Here is a 21,216-nt window from a genome sequence, read left to right as displayed (position 1 = left end):
ATACTGTAGATCTCAAACCTCTTTTGAACATTCCTTTAATGTCAAGTTAACCAGGTCATTGCAGCCTGGTGACTTTTCTGAGAGTTTTCTACATTCACTCTCAGAAATAAAGGTACAAAAGCTGTCACTGGGGCGGTACCTTTTCAAAAGGTACACTTTTGTACCGATTAGGTTCAAATATGTACACTTTAAGTACTAATATGTACCTTTAAGGTAGCAAAATTGACCCTTTAGGTACAAACATGTACCTTTTGAAAAGGTACCGCCCCAGTGACAGCTTTTGTACCTTTATTTCTAAGAGTGTTCAGTAGAAAAAATATCCATGAATAGATTGCTGTCTGGAGCAAGTTTTAACCGTACAGTTCTCAGAAGCATCTAAAAATCTCTACAGGTGCTAAATATTCGTCTAGCTTTTGGCCTAGAAATCTTTTCTCTATTTAGCTTGGCAAACTCTAAACAATATTCAAACTGAGACAACAGTAGCAGCCAGCTGGCTACTGGTGAAAACTGTGAGCCATTATTTTGCACTTGGTGTCTTGATGTGTTTAAAACACTTGTTGGGTTTAGGATCCTGCTAAATGTAGTGTCATCATTAGTACCACAGCCAGAGATTCTGGTCTTGTCTACTAAGCTACTCAGAGGAAGGAAAACAAAGAGAGATTTTGCTTAACATTTGACCTTAATTGAGGCCATATCCCATCACTGCCCAGCATTCTGTCGTCTAACTGTGCTGTTGGTCACAGGCTGTATCATAACTTAAAGAGTTTTCGTCATTGTTTTGATTTGCCTGCATGGGATTGCTTTGTTACATAAATATAACCTGCCCATGAATGAAAATGTATCATACTGTTTCATCATGCCTGTACAACTGTTATAATGTTATATTTTATATTATATTAACATTATATCTATCTATCTATCTATCTTTAGAGAGAGAGAGATTTATTAACTTGTAATGAATAAATGTATTATAATTATAATTATTATTATTATAGTAACAATTTATTTACAATTAATTAAAAAGTGTCTGTTTAATGGACTTTTTCAATTATTAGAAATTTACAGTGCTATTTTAATAGTGGTGTTTGTACATCATTTTGTCTTTGTAATTAACAGTTTTCTATATTTACCCCATATTATGTCCTTCAGTTTGATCCTAGCCTTGTGACTATCGGACCAGCTGCGTCTTGTCGTAAGATTTCTCTCATTCAGAGTATGTGTGAGTTTGAGAGTGATATTTCTTCTCTCTGTTCCTCTGTTTCTCAGTATCGCCCCTTTGATCCATGTAAGCAGCTTTGGTGTTCTCACCCAGACAACCCTTTCTTCTGCAAGACCAAAAAAGGTCCGCCCATTGATGGCACTAAATGCGGTGACGGGAAGGTACCAGTCAGCCTTTCATGCAGATCCATCCTGAGGTGTTAGACTCACTTGCTTCCTCTGTGTTTATGTGTTTGCCCTGCTCTCTTCCTCTCTCAGCACTGTTTTAAAGGCCACTGCATGCAGTTGACTCCAGACATCATAAAAAGGGATGGCAACTGGGGGATGTGGAGTGAGTTTGGTGCCTGCTCTCACCCCTGTGGAAAGGGACTACAGTTTCGCACCCGAGCTTGTGACGATCCACGGTGTGTATACATATCTGTCTGTCTGTTTAATCAATGCTCCATCTATCTATCTGTTGGTCCAATTTTTTCATATATAGCTCATTTTTTTCCCATTTCTGTTAACTTCCTCCAGTCCAGCTAACGGTGGACGTATTTGCTCTGGCCCAAGCTATCAGTTCCAGATTTGTAATGCGCATGAGTGTGAGGACCCGTACCACGACTACAGAGCCGAGCAATGTAGCATGATGGACAACAAGTTTGAGTACCAGAATACCTGGCACCACTGGCTGCCTTATGAACACCCCGACCGTAAGTAATATGGCAGATTTCATGGACCACACTGAGTTGAAAACAGCATTTCATCTGCAAAAAACACAACGTGTTTTCTTATTTTTTATAAATAAAATAAATAATTGTAAATAATATAAACAATTTGCAGATGCAAATGTGACCCACCTCATCTAGTTAGCAGTGTTGGGGGGTAACTAGTTACTGTTACAGTTACTGAGAAAAATATGTAATTAAATTACAGTTACTCGTGAAAATGTTAACAATTACAAAGCGGGTTACATCTGAATATTTTCACACACATACAGATATGACTGATTTTTTTCCTATATTGTATTGACTTTAAAATTTGAGACACCAATGTTTCAGGAGTTTAGGACACAGAATAGGACACATATTAGATATTCAATAACTGTATTATGTATATGCTTTATTCTTTAAGATTAACCTTTTTTCAAGGCATTGTTAGATGTTTCCTGTCACATCTATGCAAAGATTTGATTTCAAAAACAGTATCATATAGCTATTAAACGGTTTCTTGTTATGATTCTAAAACTTTATTTAACCTCAGAATGATCTCAAAGCAAAAAGAAGTGTTAAAGTCTGATTTTGTGGTGGCTGTGCTTTAAAAATAAATTATTATAACCTTAATTCAAGTAAAGAAGGATTTTGAAAGTCTGACAGTAATCATTGTTGAGTATTACTGCAAGGTTAACCCAGCCTGCTTTAAATGTTTGAAAATGATTAATAGTTGAAAACATTCATTAGAAATTAAGAAAAGCAATCAAATGTAATCACATTACTTAAATAAAGTAATTGAAATAGTTACACTACTTATTACATTTTTAAATAGGGTAACTTGTAATCTGTAACCTATTACATTTCCAAAGTAACCTTCTCAACACTGCTAATTAAAAAGTCCTCAAATTCATTTATCAGAGTCCATGGCCCTACTATAATTTGTTCAAGTTTGGCTTGCAATATTTCACAGTACTGGACAACATACTTTTCACTCTGCACCGTATTTTGCCAGCAATTCAGCAAATACCAAAAAATCTTAAATATCAGTGCAGCAGAATATTTGACTTTGTTTTATTTAAATGAATACAATGTAGTTTAATTTTAAAGTATTTATTTTATTCAAAAATTTATTCAAAGCTTACTTTAGATTGTTTCCCACTCCTGTCCTGCACAATCAAAGCTCAGTTTGTCAGCCAGGCCTGTAACCAGACTGATGTAATCCGTTTCTCTGCACAGCTGTTTTCACTTATACAGTTGGTACACATGAAAATATGATTTCATTCAATACCCCCCTCTTTTTTCCACATGTACTTCTACACTATTCATGACATCACTTAGAACATGAAATCCTTTCTGAGGCATTAGCGCTGTTGACATCTGTCTTAGTCTTACGATCAACACAGGCACATCCAAAGTAATTCTCATATAAAGAGCCTTTTTACTGTCCATGTCAATTAAGGTCTGAATTGCAGAATAATTCAGAAGAGAATGTTTGTGGTTCATAAAATGGGCTTGGATACCTTTGATCACATGAGATAATAATTTTTACATGATGTTTTTTTGATTTTACTCTCTGGAGACCTGTTCTCTGTTGGTCTTGATTTGGTTTGTGTGGGTTTGCTTTTTTGGTGGGGAATAAAGTACTTGTTTTACTTGTACTTTTTCGGCACAGAGTGAAATTAAATGCTTTTAAATTTCTGGGACATTCAACAGGCATCACATTGTTCGTGGAAAAGTTTTGGTCTTTATGAAAAAATGAGCTGGATTTATTACTTATTGAAATGTTCTTCTGGAACAGAAGCGTCCAGTTTTTGGATTATCTTGGAAACTGTTTGGGGTCATATAATGTTTTTATAGACCATTTAAAGACTATCAAGAGACTTTTTTTTGTATAAACCATATCCTCTGGTGGACAAAGATGTAGCCTAATAGATGTGGAATATTTAAAGCATTTTGTATCGTATATTATCAACATTTATTTTGTTTTAATTTTTTGTCTTAGAATAAGATTTTTTATTTTTAGAGAATAATCTCTAGATTGTCTAAATCCTTATAAATATGCACTTAATCTAGATTCATCCCTCAAGGATCTCTCTTGTCTTGTTTTCCATAGCTAAGCAACGCTGCAAATTGTACTGTCAATCCAAAGAGATACGAGCTGTAGTCAACATGCAGACTCAGGTGGAACCTGGAACACGCTGCTCCTACAAAGATCCCTACAGTGTGTGTGTGGCCGGAGACTGTGAGGTGAATAGCTGCGTGTACCACTTGTAAATGTTTGTGTTTAGTGGCCTGTTTCTCATGATGTCTCTCTCCCTTCAGAAAGTGGGCTGTGATAATGTGGTTGGATCAACTCTACAGGAAGATAAGTGCGGCGTCTGCGGGGGAGATGGAACCAAGTGCAAGACTCACAAGTTTAACTTCACCTTTGTAGAGAAGAAAGGTACTGCACGTCTCCACAGCACACATGTAGGCTCTGTTCCAAAACCTAGGCAGCATTACAGGCCCACTCCAGACACAATGGCTTTTTCCAAACATAAGCAGAATTATAATGCCTCATAAGATACATTATTTTGGCCAAATTCTTTGCAAAGGCAATCCTGTAACACAGTGCAACTTGCAAGATCAGTGAAAAAATACAAGAAACAAAAATGGGTTTCAAATATCCTTAATTTAATACTGAAAAGTAGTGATGGATGCTTTTGAAACACTGCTTTGTGAAGCTTGTATCAAACTGCCAAGAGTCATGTGATTTCAGTAAACAAAGCTTTGTTACATCATGGCTGTTTCAAAGTTTATGTTTTTAAAAACACATTTGCATAACAAAAGCAAGAGTTGTACTTTCTAGTCTAATATTGACCTGTGCTCTCCATTTAACAAACAAAACAAGCTCTACAATTTAATAAAAGAACACATACAGACAGTCCATATTTAATGGTATTAGAAAGTTTTGAAAAGCTGTTTCTGTAATCACTTTTTTTATGTTTATTAAATTATTGGAGTAATGTAATAGTGATTTGGAAATGTTTTGGTTTAGGTGTCATTAAAGTGCTTGAAGTTCCCAGAGGGGCGAGACATCTCTTCATTCAGGAACTGAATGGGACTACTCACATTTTAGGTAAAACCTGATCATTTCCTGTAGTTTTTCATACATTAAGCACAATGCCTGTTTGATTGTATCTCTCTCTCTCCATTTTTTCACTAAATAGCTGTCAGGAATAAAGCATCAGGTGATTTCTTTCTCAACGCACATGGAGACTACCCAGAGACACGCTCAGTTATTGAAAAAGGTCTGGAATGGGAGTATGAAAATAAAAACAACAAGGACACCATTCAAACCAGCGGACCCTTGAAAAATGACATAGTTGTCATGGTAATCTCCTGTAGGGATTCACACACACACACACACACACACATGAGTGGACACTCAACTTGTCTTAAATGATTGTCTTTAATTGTGTAATTGTTTACTAGATCCGAATGCATGGATCGGCCAAGGTGAAGGTGTCGATCAAATACATCACTGACAATGACAGACTGGGCGATGGTGCCAATGAGAACAACATGGTCCCTGATTATGCGGTGCCATATTCCTGGGTGGTGAAGAGATGGACACCTTGTTCCAAGACCTGTGGAGGAGGTAGTTCACTATAACCACAATCATTTGTTTGAGAGTAGTTTATTATAGATAGAGACAGCTAAGTTTCTACTATGACAGATCCTTTGCTAAGTCCTGCCTTAAAGGGGTGGTTTACTGTTTTTTTTCTAGGCTTGATTGTGTTTATGGGGTGCAGTCTAACATGTGTTCATGCTTTGTTTTTTTAAAAACGCATTATTTTTCATATAATTTACCTTTATTCCACACCGCTCTGTCCCTTCTCTGACAAAAGGCCTCGATTATTTCCTGTTTTTATGAAGCCCCTCCCTCAGAAATATGTGTTGGGCTCTGATTGGTTAGCTGGCTCAGTGTGTTGTGATTCGCTAAACCGCAGAGCGTGCGTCTAAATGTCCCGCCCCTCAGCTCAGCAGCATGTGCTCCGGTTGTATTGTAAACAATGGCGTCGTCTATATTGCTTATCAATTTGAGCCCGATTGAGAAGCAGAGGATAATTTGTGAAGAGGATCGCGCAGAACCTGTGCAAGCACGGCTCTTAATGGTATGTTTGTTTGTTTGTTGTCTCATACTTTTAGATACGCTGTTATTATACTATTATGTTAGCTTTTAATACATGGTTTTATTCTGATTAAAGCTTTAATACAGTACGGCAACCGCACACGCGTCCATGTATAACGCTTCTCATTGCTATGTGAAAATGTATAATTGGAACAGTTTGTTGGAGCTGATCTGACGATCTGAATGAGAGAGAGAGAGAGAGAGATGCAGAGCAGGGCGACGCGAGGAACAGTATTGAGAACTGCTGTTTTAGAACATTAATTTTGAAACTTGTGAATCCATTAGAATCGTTAGAAGACAGAATCGCGATTCATATATGAATAGATTTTTACGTGCACCCCTAGTTTTCTCTTCCTCTTCTCTAAAGCAGCACAGCATGGCCTCGCACCCTTCCTTACATGTTCCTGAGGGCGGGGTTTATCTGGGTCAGTGACGTATCAGACCCGGGAAGTAGTTCGTTGTAGTCCCTTACCAGCCGTTTTTGTAGGCATTAAACTTACAGAATTTTAAAAGATGATATCTCTGTTTGCATTGAACTTTCAGCGCTACAACTTTGCAGATATTGTTTATGCTCAAACAGCAATATTACACACTAACTAACGTTAAAAAAGTGAAATTGCAATCAACCACCCCTTTAAAACATCACTGGCCAATCTTATCTCAGCAATCGTTGCTGTCCACTATACTGTCAAGCTCTCAAAAGTGACTAAAAGAAGGCGATACTGATAATAGTGAAGTGATGCAGCAGTGATGACATGTGGGCGTTACTTTAGGATGATAGAAGTGGAAGTACTTGATTGAGCTCTGACAATACTTAGTCCAATAGAATGTTAGCTTGCCTTACATTATTTGGATTATTATAGAATTGTATTGTTTTTTTATTGTTGTTTTTTTTGCATTTCTCTTTTCATGCTCATAAGTATTTCATTCACTACCTTCTTATGGATAGGTATTCAGATGACGCGTTATGGCTGCCGTAAGAATGCAGAGATGAGGATGGTTCATCGCAGATTCTGTGAGAAAATCAAGCAGCCTCCACCGCTGTTTAGAGACTGTTACTTGAGAGAGTGTGCTCAGCCCATGTGAGTGTGTGTGCCAAATGAGTTAGAAGGATATTATTATTATTAGTTTTAATTCACATTTTCAGTTTTGGGGGCAAGACACACCAAGTGATTCTTTATTTGTACTTTTTTATTAACTATTATCTAAAGCATTACTATCTAAAACATTACAGTGTCATGTAATAATGTCTTTAATTATTTTATAAAAAATAATATGAAGTTAATAGATTTAATATACATTAGTACATAAAAAAACGCAAAATAAACCCCTAGCACTACATTATGTGGCCTGGTTTTCTGCAACTATAGTCTGTCTCCAGTAGATGTCAGTGTGACACTGTTGTACCTTGCATCACACATGACACTTTGGCACCTGTTTTTCTGGATAAACTTTGACTGTTATGTTTGTTTCTATGTGTTTAGCTGGGTGGCTGGAGAGTGGGGTGAATGCAGTAAGTCTTGTGGGAAGACAGGAACTCAGACACGCTCCGTACGCTGCGTCCAACCTCTGGGCGACGGCAAGTTCAAATCCATCCGTAGCCGTTACTGCAGCGACGAGCGCCCAGAGTCCCGCAGAGACTGCAATCGCAACCTGTGCCCTGCTGAGTGGAGACTGGGTCCCTGGTCACAGGTATATACATCTGACATGCTGCGTTTCCATCAGTATAGGTCTGATATAAAATAATGATTTTAATGAGTTTGTTTGTGTGTGTGTTGTTGTAGTGCTCAGTGACGTGTGGTAATGGTACGCAGGAGAGGCAGGTGCTTTGTCATACCCGTGACAACACCATTGGACTCTGTCTGGACTCCAAACCAGCTGCATTGAGACCCTGCAGAATGGATCCCTGCCCAAGTGCGTATTTGATTATGGGCTCACATTTTCAGTAACTTTCTTTAAGGCTAAAATAACAACACAAATAACAGATCAGTACATTCAAAATTTAAGTCAACACGAAGTGCTGTTTGCAGCCTATTTTAAACTGACATATTTCTGAGTGTAGCAAAATATTAGAGTAAAAAAATATAGCCTATATTGGGCAGGACTTGAGAGCCATTGAGAATTGGATGAATCATTAAATGTGGCCATAAACATACCAAAATGGAGTCAGATGGTTGGTGGGAAAGGGTTAAAAGTAATGCTCCTATAATGCATCTCTCTAAGACAAGGTTGTATCTAACTGGTTACACTTTACAATAAGGATATGTACATTATCTAACATGAAATACCACTGAACAGTATTTTACACCATATATTAATTTTTGGCAAGATTTTGAAATATTTTTGAAAGAAGTCTCTTATACTCATCCAAGATGCATTTAATTGATCAAAAATACAGTAAAACAGTAATATTGTGAAATTTTATTACAATTCAAAATAGCAGTTTTCGATTTGAATATATTTTGAAATGTAATTTATTCCTGTGATGCAATGCTGAATTTTCAGTAGCCATTACTCCAGTTATCAGTGTCAGACGATTCTTCAGAAATCATTCAAATATGTTGGTTTAGTGCTCATGAAACATTTCTTGTTAAATTCTTTAAAAAAAAAAACTCTAACTCCAACAATAAACTAGAACTTTCTAACATTAAATAGATTAATAAATCATTAACAATAATATGCAATACTAGCTTTCTGTGTCATCTTTAGTGTCATCTTCCAAGTGCTAGTTAGAAGTCGTAGATATTGATTTTCATTTCATGTTGATGAAGACCAAAATATATGAAGCCAACTATTCATATATTTGGGATTATTTGAATGTACACATGATCTGTCCAGCATGCTTATTAATGTTATTAATGAAAGTTGTATTATCTGTACTAGTTTTTGCTGAAATAACTAGACTAATTCTTAACACGAATGAACACACTAATATAGTTGATGTGATTTTTCTTTCTTTCTTTCTTTCTTTCTTTCTTTCTTTCTTTCTTTCTTTCTTTCTTTCTTTCTCTCCCATTCTCTTTGTCTACCGGGCTTTCTCCTTCCCAATCCCTCTCCCACATGCGACAGGGAGCACTTCCGACTTCAACAAGCACGGCAACTTCCTGATACAGTGGTTGTCGCGTCATGACCCCAAATACCCCGTGCAGAGGATGTCAAGTAAAGCGTCTCTCTCCAGCCACGTTGTGGCGCTGCGCTGTCTGACCTCTCTCAGCTGGACCTTCCCTCTGTCTCTCTGCCTGGCTTTACAAGGCAAACTCCCCTGACTGCCTCCCTCTTCCGAGGCTTGCACGCTTCTTTTTCCTGGGTGGTGGTCCTCTTTTATGGGGCGTTTCCGATAGGGGGAGGTTTCTCTGTTTCTCTCTCTCTCTGTCTCTCGCTCTATCTCTCTCTCTCCTTTGTGGAGCTCTGTGTTGTGAACGCTGGCCAGTAAGAAATTGTTGACAAAACAAAACATGTAAAAAATTCGGGGGATGTTCATTAAAGGAGGGGCTTTGTGACTGGACGGGCAGCTTGCGGAGCTAATGATTGCGCTGAGGTTTCCGCAGGGGGCGACACGTTTGTTTGAATCACTGCCCTCTGCAAGCTGTTTCCATATGGCTCATGCTCTCAAGGCAGACGCTGTTTTACAGAGGCGCCGCTTGAGCTGCAGGTGTGAAGGGGAAAAAATAAACATGAAAAGTGGCTAAAAGATTAAAAAAAGACAAAAAAAAAGACAAAAAAAAAAAAAAAAACTAAAGCTTTATTGTGAATGTGAACTTGTCACAATGAGGAAATCTTTGCTAAGTGCTCATTCCACATCCTAGTTCATTCTGGAAAACTGATGGGACAAAAACAAACACTCAAGCTAACAAGGTAAGATGTTAACATGGGACGTACTGTTGAACCGCCATCGTACGTGTTGGTGGCCGATGGTGAACATGAGGTGGAACTTGCTAAACAGGGTCGCTTTAGTACACACGTTTGAATGCCATAACCACCTCATCCTCCATCCTCTCTTTGACTGTTAACAAATTCAATAAATGCAGCTTATTTGTGCTTGCAGACTTTAAACAAACATATAAATATATTTGTATTTATATATGAATATAAATCTATATGGGTACCAATAATATGAAATATTAATAATTTGTTTTACCATGAATAAGCTGTAGCTTATTAGCCTAACATTTTGACTGCTATTGATCGCTTTAATTCTTGACTGTTACGTGTATTTTTTTATTGATTTTACATAAATACAGATCTATTGCTATTTAATAACAGAAGTTAAGTGTTTCGGGGGAAGGGGAAGACCTATATTATGCAGGACTCGCTCAGCCAGTTGCCTCTCCGTCTTTTTTTTTTTTTTTTTCAAGAGAAGTGGTTTCATTTGATCGTATTCATGCTGAATGAGAGAGCTTCATGCACATTAAATATCTACACGTGGTGATGATTGACATGCGTTTTCGTCATGCCTTCGTATGTGCGAGGGTTTCCGACACACGTGTGCGTGCGTGCGTGCGTGTATGTCTGCCAGCATGCGTTTTTAACGACGGTTACCAGTGGCCATACAAAAGATGACATAAATATACCTCATGAACTTTCATCCACATCCGAGCGCACTCATTTCGGGGCGGGGGGACATAGAGCGTAAGAACAATGCCTTACACTATGTTTGAATGTATCGGCATTTATCTGTGAAAGTGATGGCTTAGCGCACAGAAACCAGAGGCAGCTTCAAACAAAACCTGAAATAGAACCAACCGATCAACCAATCATCACACATCCCAAAACAGTGGCTAACTCATTGGATATGGAGAGCGTTTTAGTGGAAACCTACACTCGGCATCTCTTTATCACTTCAGACGTGTCATTGTATCGTGAAACACATTTCTGTTGTGACTATGTAGCGAGCTATCCGAATTTTCATGCTCAAAGCCGTGGAGAAAACACTAGGAAAAGCCAGACCTTGCAGTGAGATACTGTAAATAAACATTGGTGTTTACTGTATTTAATAACATTTATGACTGTTATCTCCTTATAAGAAAAAAAATGCTAATATTATATACTAAGAGTAACTGTCATGTTACTTCACTGGCCTAACTGCGTCTTGGCTGGCTGTTGTGGGGAAAAATGTCTGGGGAACATTCAGATGGACTTACGTGCACTGCGTCTATATGCACTTTGATTTATCAGGGAAACTTTATTAATGTTTTGTAAATGTTTAATATATGACACTTGTATGTGCCATGCCAGTTTTTACATCATCATGGAAATCCTGTATTTTATTTAACCAATGACCTATTTATTTATTTACCTGTTCATCTGAATTACCAATGGATTAATTGTTCTCAAAGTAATGAAGTGTTCAACCAAAGTTACTGTGAACTTGTACCTTTCAATACAGTTATTTATTTTTCTGAAGAAGACAACTCTATCTGTATGTTTAAATGGGGGTGGGAGTGCATTTCATTGTTTCAGTTTCTGTCACGATCAACTGCAAAAGTAGGAATAAAAAAGTGTTATAAAAATGGAAAAAAAAAAAAAAATTCTAATGGCTTTTTCCTGCCTGTTTTGTCACTCTGCTTTCCGTCTGTTTCTCTGTGAAAAGTGGGATTTTTTCCAATTACCTTAAAGGTGTACTACAGAACGTTAGCCTCTTTCACAATCTGTGGTAGAATTGCAGGTTATTTTGCAGAGTTGTTTTATTCTCATGCTACAAATATAAGGCTTACCATCATGAATCAGGGTCAAGCAAAAACACTGATATTTGTCATGTATTCACAGAATAATGGGTTTTTGTAGTGCAATGAACAATTTTCTGTTAAAGTTGTGCAAAATAGGTGTTTTTGCAACTTTGTGAATGTCTCCTTAGCTGTCATTAAATTGTCTTATGTATATATATATCTGCATCATATTTATATGTGCAGATATACCCTGCTCTCAGCTGCCAGCCACTGAAAATTCTTTTGACGATCACCAGTTTTTGGAGGATCTTGCAAATTATTTTAGCTAACGATTATATAAATAAATATAATCCATATTCAGGACAAATAACTACATTCATAGTCCATAAATAACCACATTCACAAGGAAGATCAAAGAAAGCTGTGTGTTAACCGATTCATTCTAACATGTTTAGTTTTCTAATATGCCTTTGCAGACTTGCTTAATGGTCAGTTCATAACTCTGTTTCTTCCTTTGCTTTAACTAATGCTTCTCTTTATTTATTTATTTTTAAAAAGTGCTTTCTTACTCAAACAAGCTTGTTAAAAGCATGAAAAGTTTAGAAAACACTTAGCTAGTTAGCTGCATATATCCTCATTAAGCTCTTCTTTATACATATTCATCATAGATTGTAACATGATTGTTACCATATTAAGTTTTTTTTTCAGTCACACTTGATTTTAAGGTCCAATTCTCGCTATTAACAAACCATTAACTACTACTTTTGCCTCAATAAACTCATAATTTGCTGCTTATTAATAGTTAGGAAGGTAGTTGTTAAGTTTAGGTATTGGGTAGGATAAAGGATGTAGAAAATGGTCATGCAGAATATGTTCTTTATAAGTACTAATAAACAGCCAACATGTTAATATTAGGCATGCTAATAAGCAACTGGTTAATAGTGAGAATTGGTCCAGTTTTTTCTACTTGATCTGACCTTTAAATTTAGTTATGATCAAGTAAATACATTTATTTAGCTTGTTGCAGTAATGTTAAATCATACATTTGACTTTAGTTTCAGTGTACATACATATATGTCTTATGTCTCTCTCTTGTTTTGCAGAACGTTGTCATGGAGACCGCTCTGCATTCTGTCGCATGGAAGTGCTGCAGCAGTATTGCTCTCTGCCGGGCTTCCAGCGCATGTGCTGCAAGTCCTGCAAGGTTGGCAGTTCCACAAAGACCATTGTGACCACAAGTAAGCCACCATCCAAATCGAAAATCACCACCAATGGACAATCCACCACAACCCAAAGTCCCAAAGTCACAAAGTCCACCACTGTATGGACCTCCACAGCAGACTTTTTGTCGACGACAGAAGGGAAAAGTGCCACATCTGTGAGCACACCTTGGTTATATACAATTTTAGCAACGTCTACTGATACTCACGAATATGCAACAATTCCCTTTTATCCACATACTACAACTCCTATCTATAAGCACACTACTCCAGAACAGAGCACATCATTTGCCATTACTACACCAAGTAGGATCACATCTGCACCTGGAAATGACGTGGCAAATGTGACCAAATTACCTGTTAGCACTGTTTCTGCAGCAACATGGATCACATCTACACCTGCAGATGATGTGGCAAACAGCACCGAATTACCTGTTAGCACTGTTTTCCCAGTCATTTTCAGTGATCGGAATAATGGCACTGTCATTCCCAGCACCACCGTCCAGTTTAAAGAGTTTGATGGGAGTAGTGGTGCAACAGATGTGGACAGCAGTGTGATATTGCAGTCAACAACAGTGAATGAAAGCGAATTGACAACCTCAGTCAATATGGACATCAGCATCCCAGTGACATCTATATCAGAGGTACTAACAACCACTGAAGAACCTGCTCCCCTGGTACCAACCTCTATATCTACAACTTCCAGTACACCACTGTCCAGTACAACAGCATCTGGCACAGAGAAGACGAGCGAACGGCCAAATAAAGTGGAAGAAGTGAGTGAGAGCAACGCTATTGATATACCGCATCGAATAATCCCATTGGACAATGAGTTTCCTGCGAATAACATCATCCCCAGGAGAGGACGCGTGTTTCTGCGTGAGAAAACACGGAATAAGCGCATCCAGGAACTGCTTGAGGAGAAGCGAAACTTTTTGAGACGGATGAAAAGAGCACAGGGGATTTGAACCCTGTCCAGTTTCTCTTATAGAGATACAGCTGCCAAATACAGCTTCTGAATCTAGACTTTATTTTGGTACTTGGGTCAAGAACTGGAAAATGGCCAAAATATTGCAGTGAACTGATGCTTTCCCCTCTTTTAATGACATGGCAAACTGATTTTTGTGGAACAAAACCACTAGCAAGTGTTTGCACAGTTGCTTTGAACCTCAACAGTGTCCCTTTAGGAGGTTTCACTGAAGGATCTTCTAATTCAAAGTGATTTATCATTTTAAAGGATTAGTTCAGCCAAAAATTTTAATTCTGTCATCATTTATTCAACCTCATGTCTTTCCAAACATGTATGAGTTTCTTCCGTCCATGAAACATAAAAACAGAGATTTAGCCTTTTTTTTTTCTTTCAGTTTTCCATATTATATAAGAGAATGGTAGTGAGGAGCAATGAAGTTCCAAAGATGACAATAAAGCATCATACAAATAATCTTCCAAAGTCTTCTGAAGCCATGTGGTATTGTGCCTAAAAAACAAGTAGTTTTTCACAAACAGTATCATAAATAAATCATAAATCTTTAATATCATTCACATTCTAAGAAATTCAAACACGGTTCATTAAGATTTTTATGGTACTTTTATGGTCCTGTTTTGTCTATTTTGAAAGCTTGACTGCTTCATGTCCCCATCCCCTTTCACTGAATGGAAAAAAGCAGCATGAAAAAGAAGTCAACAAGAGGGTGAGTGAATGATGATAGAAATTTCATGTTTGGGTGATCTAAAAATCATAGAAAGGCAAATTATCATTTGCACAAATCTATGCTTCTCAACATGTTTTTGCCCAAATATGCTCAATGGCAGATACAGACTATAGGCACATACTGTATTATGGGTAAATTAGCAAAAAATAAATAAATTAAATAAAAAAATCAGTTGGCACCAGTCTGAAATGTACATGTTGGTTACAGTGTGTCTCAGCTGCACATTTTATCATGAGTTAAAAATGGAACCTGTGGTGGTGATGTGAATATACTAAAAAATGAACCCAGAGAAGCGTATCAGAGTTAAGTGTGAACATAGCCAGTAATGACATGCAATTAAGACATTGATATTCTTACATGTACTTATATCACAATCACACTAATGAATCATTTGATAAGAACAATTCAGGGATGCACTATATTACATATATACAGATGTTAATTTTGTGTTTGTGAATTATATTTCCTTTCACCAGTATGCAAGCTTGTGCTGAAACTTTATCAGATCAGGTCAAGATGCTATATATTTTTATTTGTGAGATTTTGACTTGTTATAAGAATACTTTACACCCCTACCCAAAGATGTCAAAGACTCCATCATTATGTAAAAAGCAGAAGAAAATGTCAAAAACAGAAATAAATGTTATATGTTGCAAAAAGAGTTTCAGAGTTTTACATTCATCTTATACATTTTCTTGTGCTTTTACAGACCTTTTTAGATTTTGATTGATTTCAGATTAAGTTTATATATTTAAATGGTAAAGCTATATATACCAATTAATTATTTTTCTTTGCATAGTTCACTTTTAAGAAGTTGAATATGCAACTCGTATGTTGAATAATTCTGCTCTTAGGACAAACTTTTACAGCTGTTTAAATAATATTACCCATACAAATTCTTAAAAAAAGAAAAAAAAGAAGACTTGGAAAAAATGTTCTTCTCTTTATTTTACATCTTTGCCTGAAGGTTTTTCAGAGACAACTGGGCCAATTACAACGGAAGGAATTAGAGCCGTACCTCTGCTGGAGCTCCTCACCTCACTTCATCCTCTTAATTAGCTTTCATCCTCACTGCAGTTGAAAGTGTGGATGGACCAGTCACCATATGTCTCACATCCATTCCTTACAGACTTAGGGGTTAATAACAGAGGAACAGGAGAAGAATCACAAATAAAATCTCATTAATAACATCTCACTTGTTCACCCTTGGTAAAGACAAGAGATGAAGATCATCTGAAAATGTTTGCTTAAGTCTGCTGAGAAAAGTACACCATTAATATCCCCAGTGTTGCCAGAGAGTTACATAAGAACTCAAAACTTTGCCAAGGTGGGTCTATCAACATCTACAAAATTAATATATTTCAGTATGAATAGTTCTAATTTAATCCTGAGCTGTTCTATGAGCATATGTCAATGATTGTCTCATTTGTCTGTTTTATATCTTATAAGGAATTATAGCAGAAACATTGATGAAACTTCTAACTGAAAGTGTGCTGAAACTGAAACTGTGCTATGAAAGATCGACTGCTAATCAACGTTTTCACATTTCTTTCCTCTATAATGATCTATAATTCTGCTGTTGGTTGTTAAATACTAGTTTGAACTGTTTACAAGATATTATGGCTGGGAGACAGAAACCTCTTGGCCAAATTGATTTTCAATCAAAGACACTCCAGGTGGCTGAGCAGCAGTGATCCTGCTCCGATCTGGTTAACACAAGCCAAGTGGATTCCCATCTGCCTCAGAGTGGAAAGAGCTGTATCCATGCACTTTGTAAAAGTTTGCGGGGCCAGAGACAGTCCAAATGGCTGGATTGTATATTGATAAGCCACCCCCTCGAACGCAAATCTCAAGAACGGTCTGTGATGAGGGGCTATTTGAAAAGTAAGCACCTTTCAGCTCCATCAACAAAATCCAGTCCACGGGGCATAACTGCACAAAGATCTGTTTCAAAGTCATCATCTTTAACAGGCATTTCATGAGTACACAGTTCAGACACCAAGTCCATTCGGGCCGGGCACGGGCCATTTTTTATTATTTTTTTATAGATCGGCCTCAGGCTCATTTAGCTTCTTTCCTTTTATTGTGCCCATATACGCGCAGAGCACACATACTGTATGAAATACTGACTAGATTATAAATATTATACATCGCCTACGCAATAGACTATGCAACGCATATACGCAGGCATTAGCATACAGGTGACAGTTGACCATGCAGAGTATCAGGGAGAAGTTGGAGCGGGGAGTTACTACAAGTTCCCAATGCTTCGGAAAAAGCTGCATTTTGGATCATCCATGCATTTGATGATGATCCTGACTCGCCATCTCCTCATTGGATGCGCCTTTAGAGAAAAATGCATCTTTAGGGATTTTATAATGAAAGAGTTTTTGTATTCAATTCGAATTATTTCGTTTTAAAGTAGTAATTCAAAGCTTTCTATAGATACTATATTTATGAAGTCAGTGAGGCAAGTATTCGCTGTGTTTCGGTTTTTCAGAAGTGCTCCTGCTTGAAAACGAAACTGCTTTTTTTTTTCTTCTTTATTTTATGAAAGCATGTTTTGTTGATATTGTGAGTGCATACAAATAAAAGTAGACCCTTTACACTTCCAAACAATGTAGCCTATTACTCTTACCTTTATGAGCAAAAATGTAGCGTATTTTGAAATGTTTCCAATGCAAGTGATTGCTCTGGCGCGTCCTGTAAAACGCGCTTCAGCTTCCACTCTCCGCACAAATAACTGAATATGTGTCAGTGCACATTTATCTAGGTTAAATGTTTAAACTAACATTGTGGAGCTGTTTTATAACTATAGATTTAATTTTAGACAAGTCGTGATGATTTGAGAAAGCTAAATTGATCAAACATAGCCTATATGATCAACTCAGTCTGCCGCTGGCTGCTTGGTCATTATACTTTAAATAACAAAAACGTACATTTAACGAATAAAAAAATGCTCCAAACGTTTTCATAAATTAACTTCATAAAATAACGAAATGAAATACAATCACTTTGCCATTTCATACAAAACAGAACTATTTTAGCTGAAACAGTAGTAGGCCTATAAGCTGTTTTTGGAGAAGGGGAAAAAAAGACGGGCTCGGGTCAGACTCGGGCCAAGAACTCTTATCAGCTGTCGGACACGGGCTGGGCTAGGGCCTAAGTGTCTCAGGCTAGGGCCTAGATTTTAGGCCCGTGCAGGGCTCTAGTTCAGATGCCTGAGATCGAGGATGGGCCTCAGCCCACCATTTTTCTTGGGAACGAGGAAGTAGCGGCTGTAAAAGCCTGACTCAGTTTTTACATAGCTCCTTTTGCAAGAAAACTTTGCACTTTGAACATGTGAAATGGTTGTTCTGTACTGAAGTTTGAATAATACCTCTGAAGTAGGGTGACTATATGTGCCATTATTAACCAGGTTTTGGCTGTTTGCACTGCGCAGACCGATTGGTGTATGATATCTAAAACCTTTTTGCACAAGCTTGCGGATGACTGGACGTCAATGGAACAAAAAGTGCAGTGTGACCCGTAAGTACCGTTAGAGCTATAGAGAACAGATGCTTATGAATCGCTCTTGCAGTACAGTACTTTGATGTCATTCAAGGATCGGTCTGCGCAGCGCTGCTTCAGGTCGAACACACCAAATATGTACGCATATCTGCATCGCTTTGACCATTCTCTGATGAGAACACAACGATTGGTCGATTATGTACAATGCATGCATGTTATTGGTCAAACTACTTGTCAAATCATTACCTTCAGCAAGTATGAAAACAGGAAAACAAAGCCAAAACCTGGATAGTTTAGGTAATATAGAAATTCTGGCCAGGACGTGTCCCATAAAAATGGCACATATGGTCACCTTAATTTAAAGTGAGGGAGTCTGTAAACGAACTGGAGCGAGTAACCTCGTTCTATGGTCTGCAGAACTCAACTTACTCAACTACACGGCCAGGCCGGGTGGCAAGTGGTCTGAGTCTCTCAAGTGGCAGGTTGCCGCACTGGGGTGGGGAACTGACATTCGTGGTAATGAGAAAAGTAGAACATGTGGGTCTGCTATCACAGTGGTAATTTGGTTGGGCATGCACTAAAGGGTGAGACCAGCTTGAACAGGTCTTCCATCGCCCAGAGCTAGGCGTGAGGATGGAGAGCAGACGAAAGCTTTCTTTGAGGGTAGTTGTATTCATCATCAAAATGGCAGACACAAGCCTGGGGACATAGGTAAAGTTGTGATATTTGGTGGTTTAAAATGCTGTAAAATGTTTAGAATTATAAATAATTATACTTAAATATGCTTAAAACGTAAATACTTATACTTAAACATGCTTAAAAACATAAATATGCTTAGTTCAAAATGTAAATTTGTGTCAAAGACAACTTTAAAATTGATGTTGTTGAAAATTTTAAGGCAATAATAGGCAAGTGTTTACTGGGGACACAAAAGGCACCAAATCCCAGGAATGATCCAAAAACTAGTAACTGGGATAACTGGAAGCATCCACACCAAATAACGAGAATCCATCTATATAAATATTTGCATATTTATAAAAGCTGAATGGCACATACTAATTAGCCTATTAGCTGTATTTATTTTTGTTTTTACTTAATAAAATAGCACTTCTGACATTCAGTACAGATATAACCTTTTCAACCCGATCTTACGAGAAAACGTTATTTTTAAACATTTATACAATTATTTTTCCAATTTTACAGGCATTTGAAGATTTTTAGAAAAGAAAACTAAGCATGAAGAGCCACCCTAAACGTAACACTCATAAGCAGAAATGTATAAACGGGATTGTGCAAATTTATATGAATCACCAAAACGTAAAACATACAAATTGCCATGAGATTTTGTTGCCTTTTTAGCTGCCTGTGACATCAATGGTCCAGCAGATGGTGTTATTTTACAATAGAGCAAACAACAGCCTTTGTCTCTGTACACAAGCATGTGTGATGGATAAACAACAATATTGTTCTCACAAGTCTGTCACTATTTAAATCATATGTTTTAGTACTACATGGCCTGCTGTTATACATAAATGTCTTCTCAGTTTGCAAACAGTGTTGAATTCCTGACAGCGTTTTACTGCTAATACAACAGTGCTGCGCTAAGTATTTGCAGGGCCCTGGGCTAGCGCAGTTTTGCACCCGTTATGTAAAATAAAAATAATGCGCATGTCAAAATCTCATGATCCACCATGGCTCCCGGAACGGGCGCCACCCTGGAGGCCGTCTATCATGTCTCCTGGTCACTAGAGGCCTCCAGAGCGCCCCCCCCCCCCCCGTTGGATGTTGCTAGGCGCCGGACGCGCCTTCCGGGAGGGGGGAGTAATGTCAGTCCTTCCTGTGTCTTGTGTTTCCCCTCCTCTCGTGCCCATATTTGGTTTGTTCCTGTTCCTGTCATTATTAGTTGATTAGTCTCCTTCCGTGTTTGATTGTTCCCCACCTGTTTCAGTTCTCCTCGTTTGATTTCCTTCTGTTTATAAGCCCTGTTTTTCCCTGTCTCCACGTCAGCTGTTAATTGTCATTTCCCATGTCTCCTGTGTTCCTACGTTTTTGAAATAAATCTATGTTTTGGAGAAACTCCTCGTTTCCCTGGCTCCAGAGAGGATCCTGACAGTAGCATTATATACTGTAGTAAAAGGAAATACTCTCTTAAAACACAAGGCAGGGAGGGGACAGGAAATAAACTACACAAAGGGAAGGAATGGAAAGCATCAAAACAAAATGGAACAAAAGAAAAGAAAGAAGAGTACAATTCATGACCTAGTTTGAACCTGAGAAACAAAATGTGCTTTTCTTGAACAAGTTTAGTAAAAAATGAAGATGTTTTGGGCCTTTTTATTATTAAAAATATGTTTTAGTAATGACATGCCATCATTTTACAAGCTAAAATGAAAACAAGATGATTAATTGGATCTCACATCCGGAAGCATAAATCCGTGGCTGTTTTCAGACACTGAATTTATAATTGACCAGATTAGACATTTGGCTGATGAATATACTGTAGAATTACAGATGCTCTCTCTCTGTCCAGAGGCCAAAAGAAGCGTAACTGTTTGTGACTAATTGTATTTGTTCATAAATCAGGACAGCCATCTGTGTGTGTGTGGTGTACAAAGGTGGGCTGTTCCTGTGGCAGGTTCTTTTGCCTGGATATATGAGGAAAAGCTCCTCACAATCCACGTATGTTTGTATAATCATTCAGGCCTGATTTTCTGGTTCCTCCATGAGAGCATGGCATGAAATTGGGAGCAGGATTCCATGAAAATCGCTGTATTCAGTTCTCTCGCCCACAACATTCCCGTTTAAGGAGGCTTGCTCTGTCATTGCCTTCATATCCAATATGTCAAGCCCATGGAAAAAGCATATTTGCTGATTATTTGTAATACATCATAAGCTGACCTTTAGTCCAAGAAAGGGCCACAAAGCCACCGCATGAGCCAGCAAAAGTACCTGCCACATGCTAAGATTTAACTAAAAATCCTACTCAGAAACTTCTACATTTGGCTGTAAATAAATTAACGTCTG

General features: G+C 37.8%; 1 protein-coding gene across 3 annotated transcripts in view; it reads left to right on the top strand.

The window, feature by feature from the left end:
* Positions 1-15,330, top strand: part of LOC131553632 (A disintegrin and metalloproteinase with thrombospondin motifs 2-like) — a 163,595-nt gene extending 148,265 nt beyond the window's left edge. For 2 of the 3 annotated variants that reach the window (XM_058798432.1, XM_058798435.1), the window contains 13 exons: positions 1,267-1,380; positions 1,477-1,622; positions 1,735-1,910; positions 4,024-4,157; positions 4,233-4,353; positions 4,948-5,028; positions 5,120-5,283; positions 5,385-5,550; positions 7,034-7,166; positions 7,569-7,776; positions 7,869-7,998; positions 9,154-9,243; positions 12,854-15,330. In XM_058798432.1, coding sequence (XP_058654415.1) covers positions 1,267-1,380; positions 1,477-1,622; positions 1,735-1,910; positions 4,024-4,157; positions 4,233-4,353; positions 4,948-5,028; positions 5,120-5,283; positions 5,385-5,550; positions 7,034-7,166; positions 7,569-7,776; positions 7,869-7,998; positions 9,154-9,243; positions 12,854-13,938 — 2,748 coding nt within the window. In that variant the 3' untranslated portion in view covers positions 13,939-15,330. The remainder of the gene's footprint in view (positions 1-1,266; positions 1,381-1,476; positions 1,623-1,734; positions 1,911-4,023; positions 4,158-4,232; positions 4,354-4,947; positions 5,029-5,119; positions 5,284-5,384; positions 5,551-7,033; positions 7,167-7,568; positions 7,777-7,868; positions 7,999-9,153; positions 9,244-12,853) is intronic. The other variant, XM_058798433.1, reaches the window with a different exon arrangement.
* The last annotated feature ends 5,886 nt before the right edge of the window (positions 15,331-21,216 follow it).

The sequence above is a fragment of the Onychostoma macrolepis genome, chromosome 14, assembly GCF_012432095.1.
Source record: "Onychostoma macrolepis isolate SWU-2019 chromosome 14, ASM1243209v1, whole genome shotgun sequence".
Taxonomy (NCBI): domain Eukaryota; kingdom Metazoa; phylum Chordata; class Actinopteri; order Cypriniformes; family Cyprinidae; genus Onychostoma; species Onychostoma macrolepis.
Note: the sequence above shows the minus strand (reverse complement) of the source record. Positions and strands in the feature narration are given on the sequence as shown.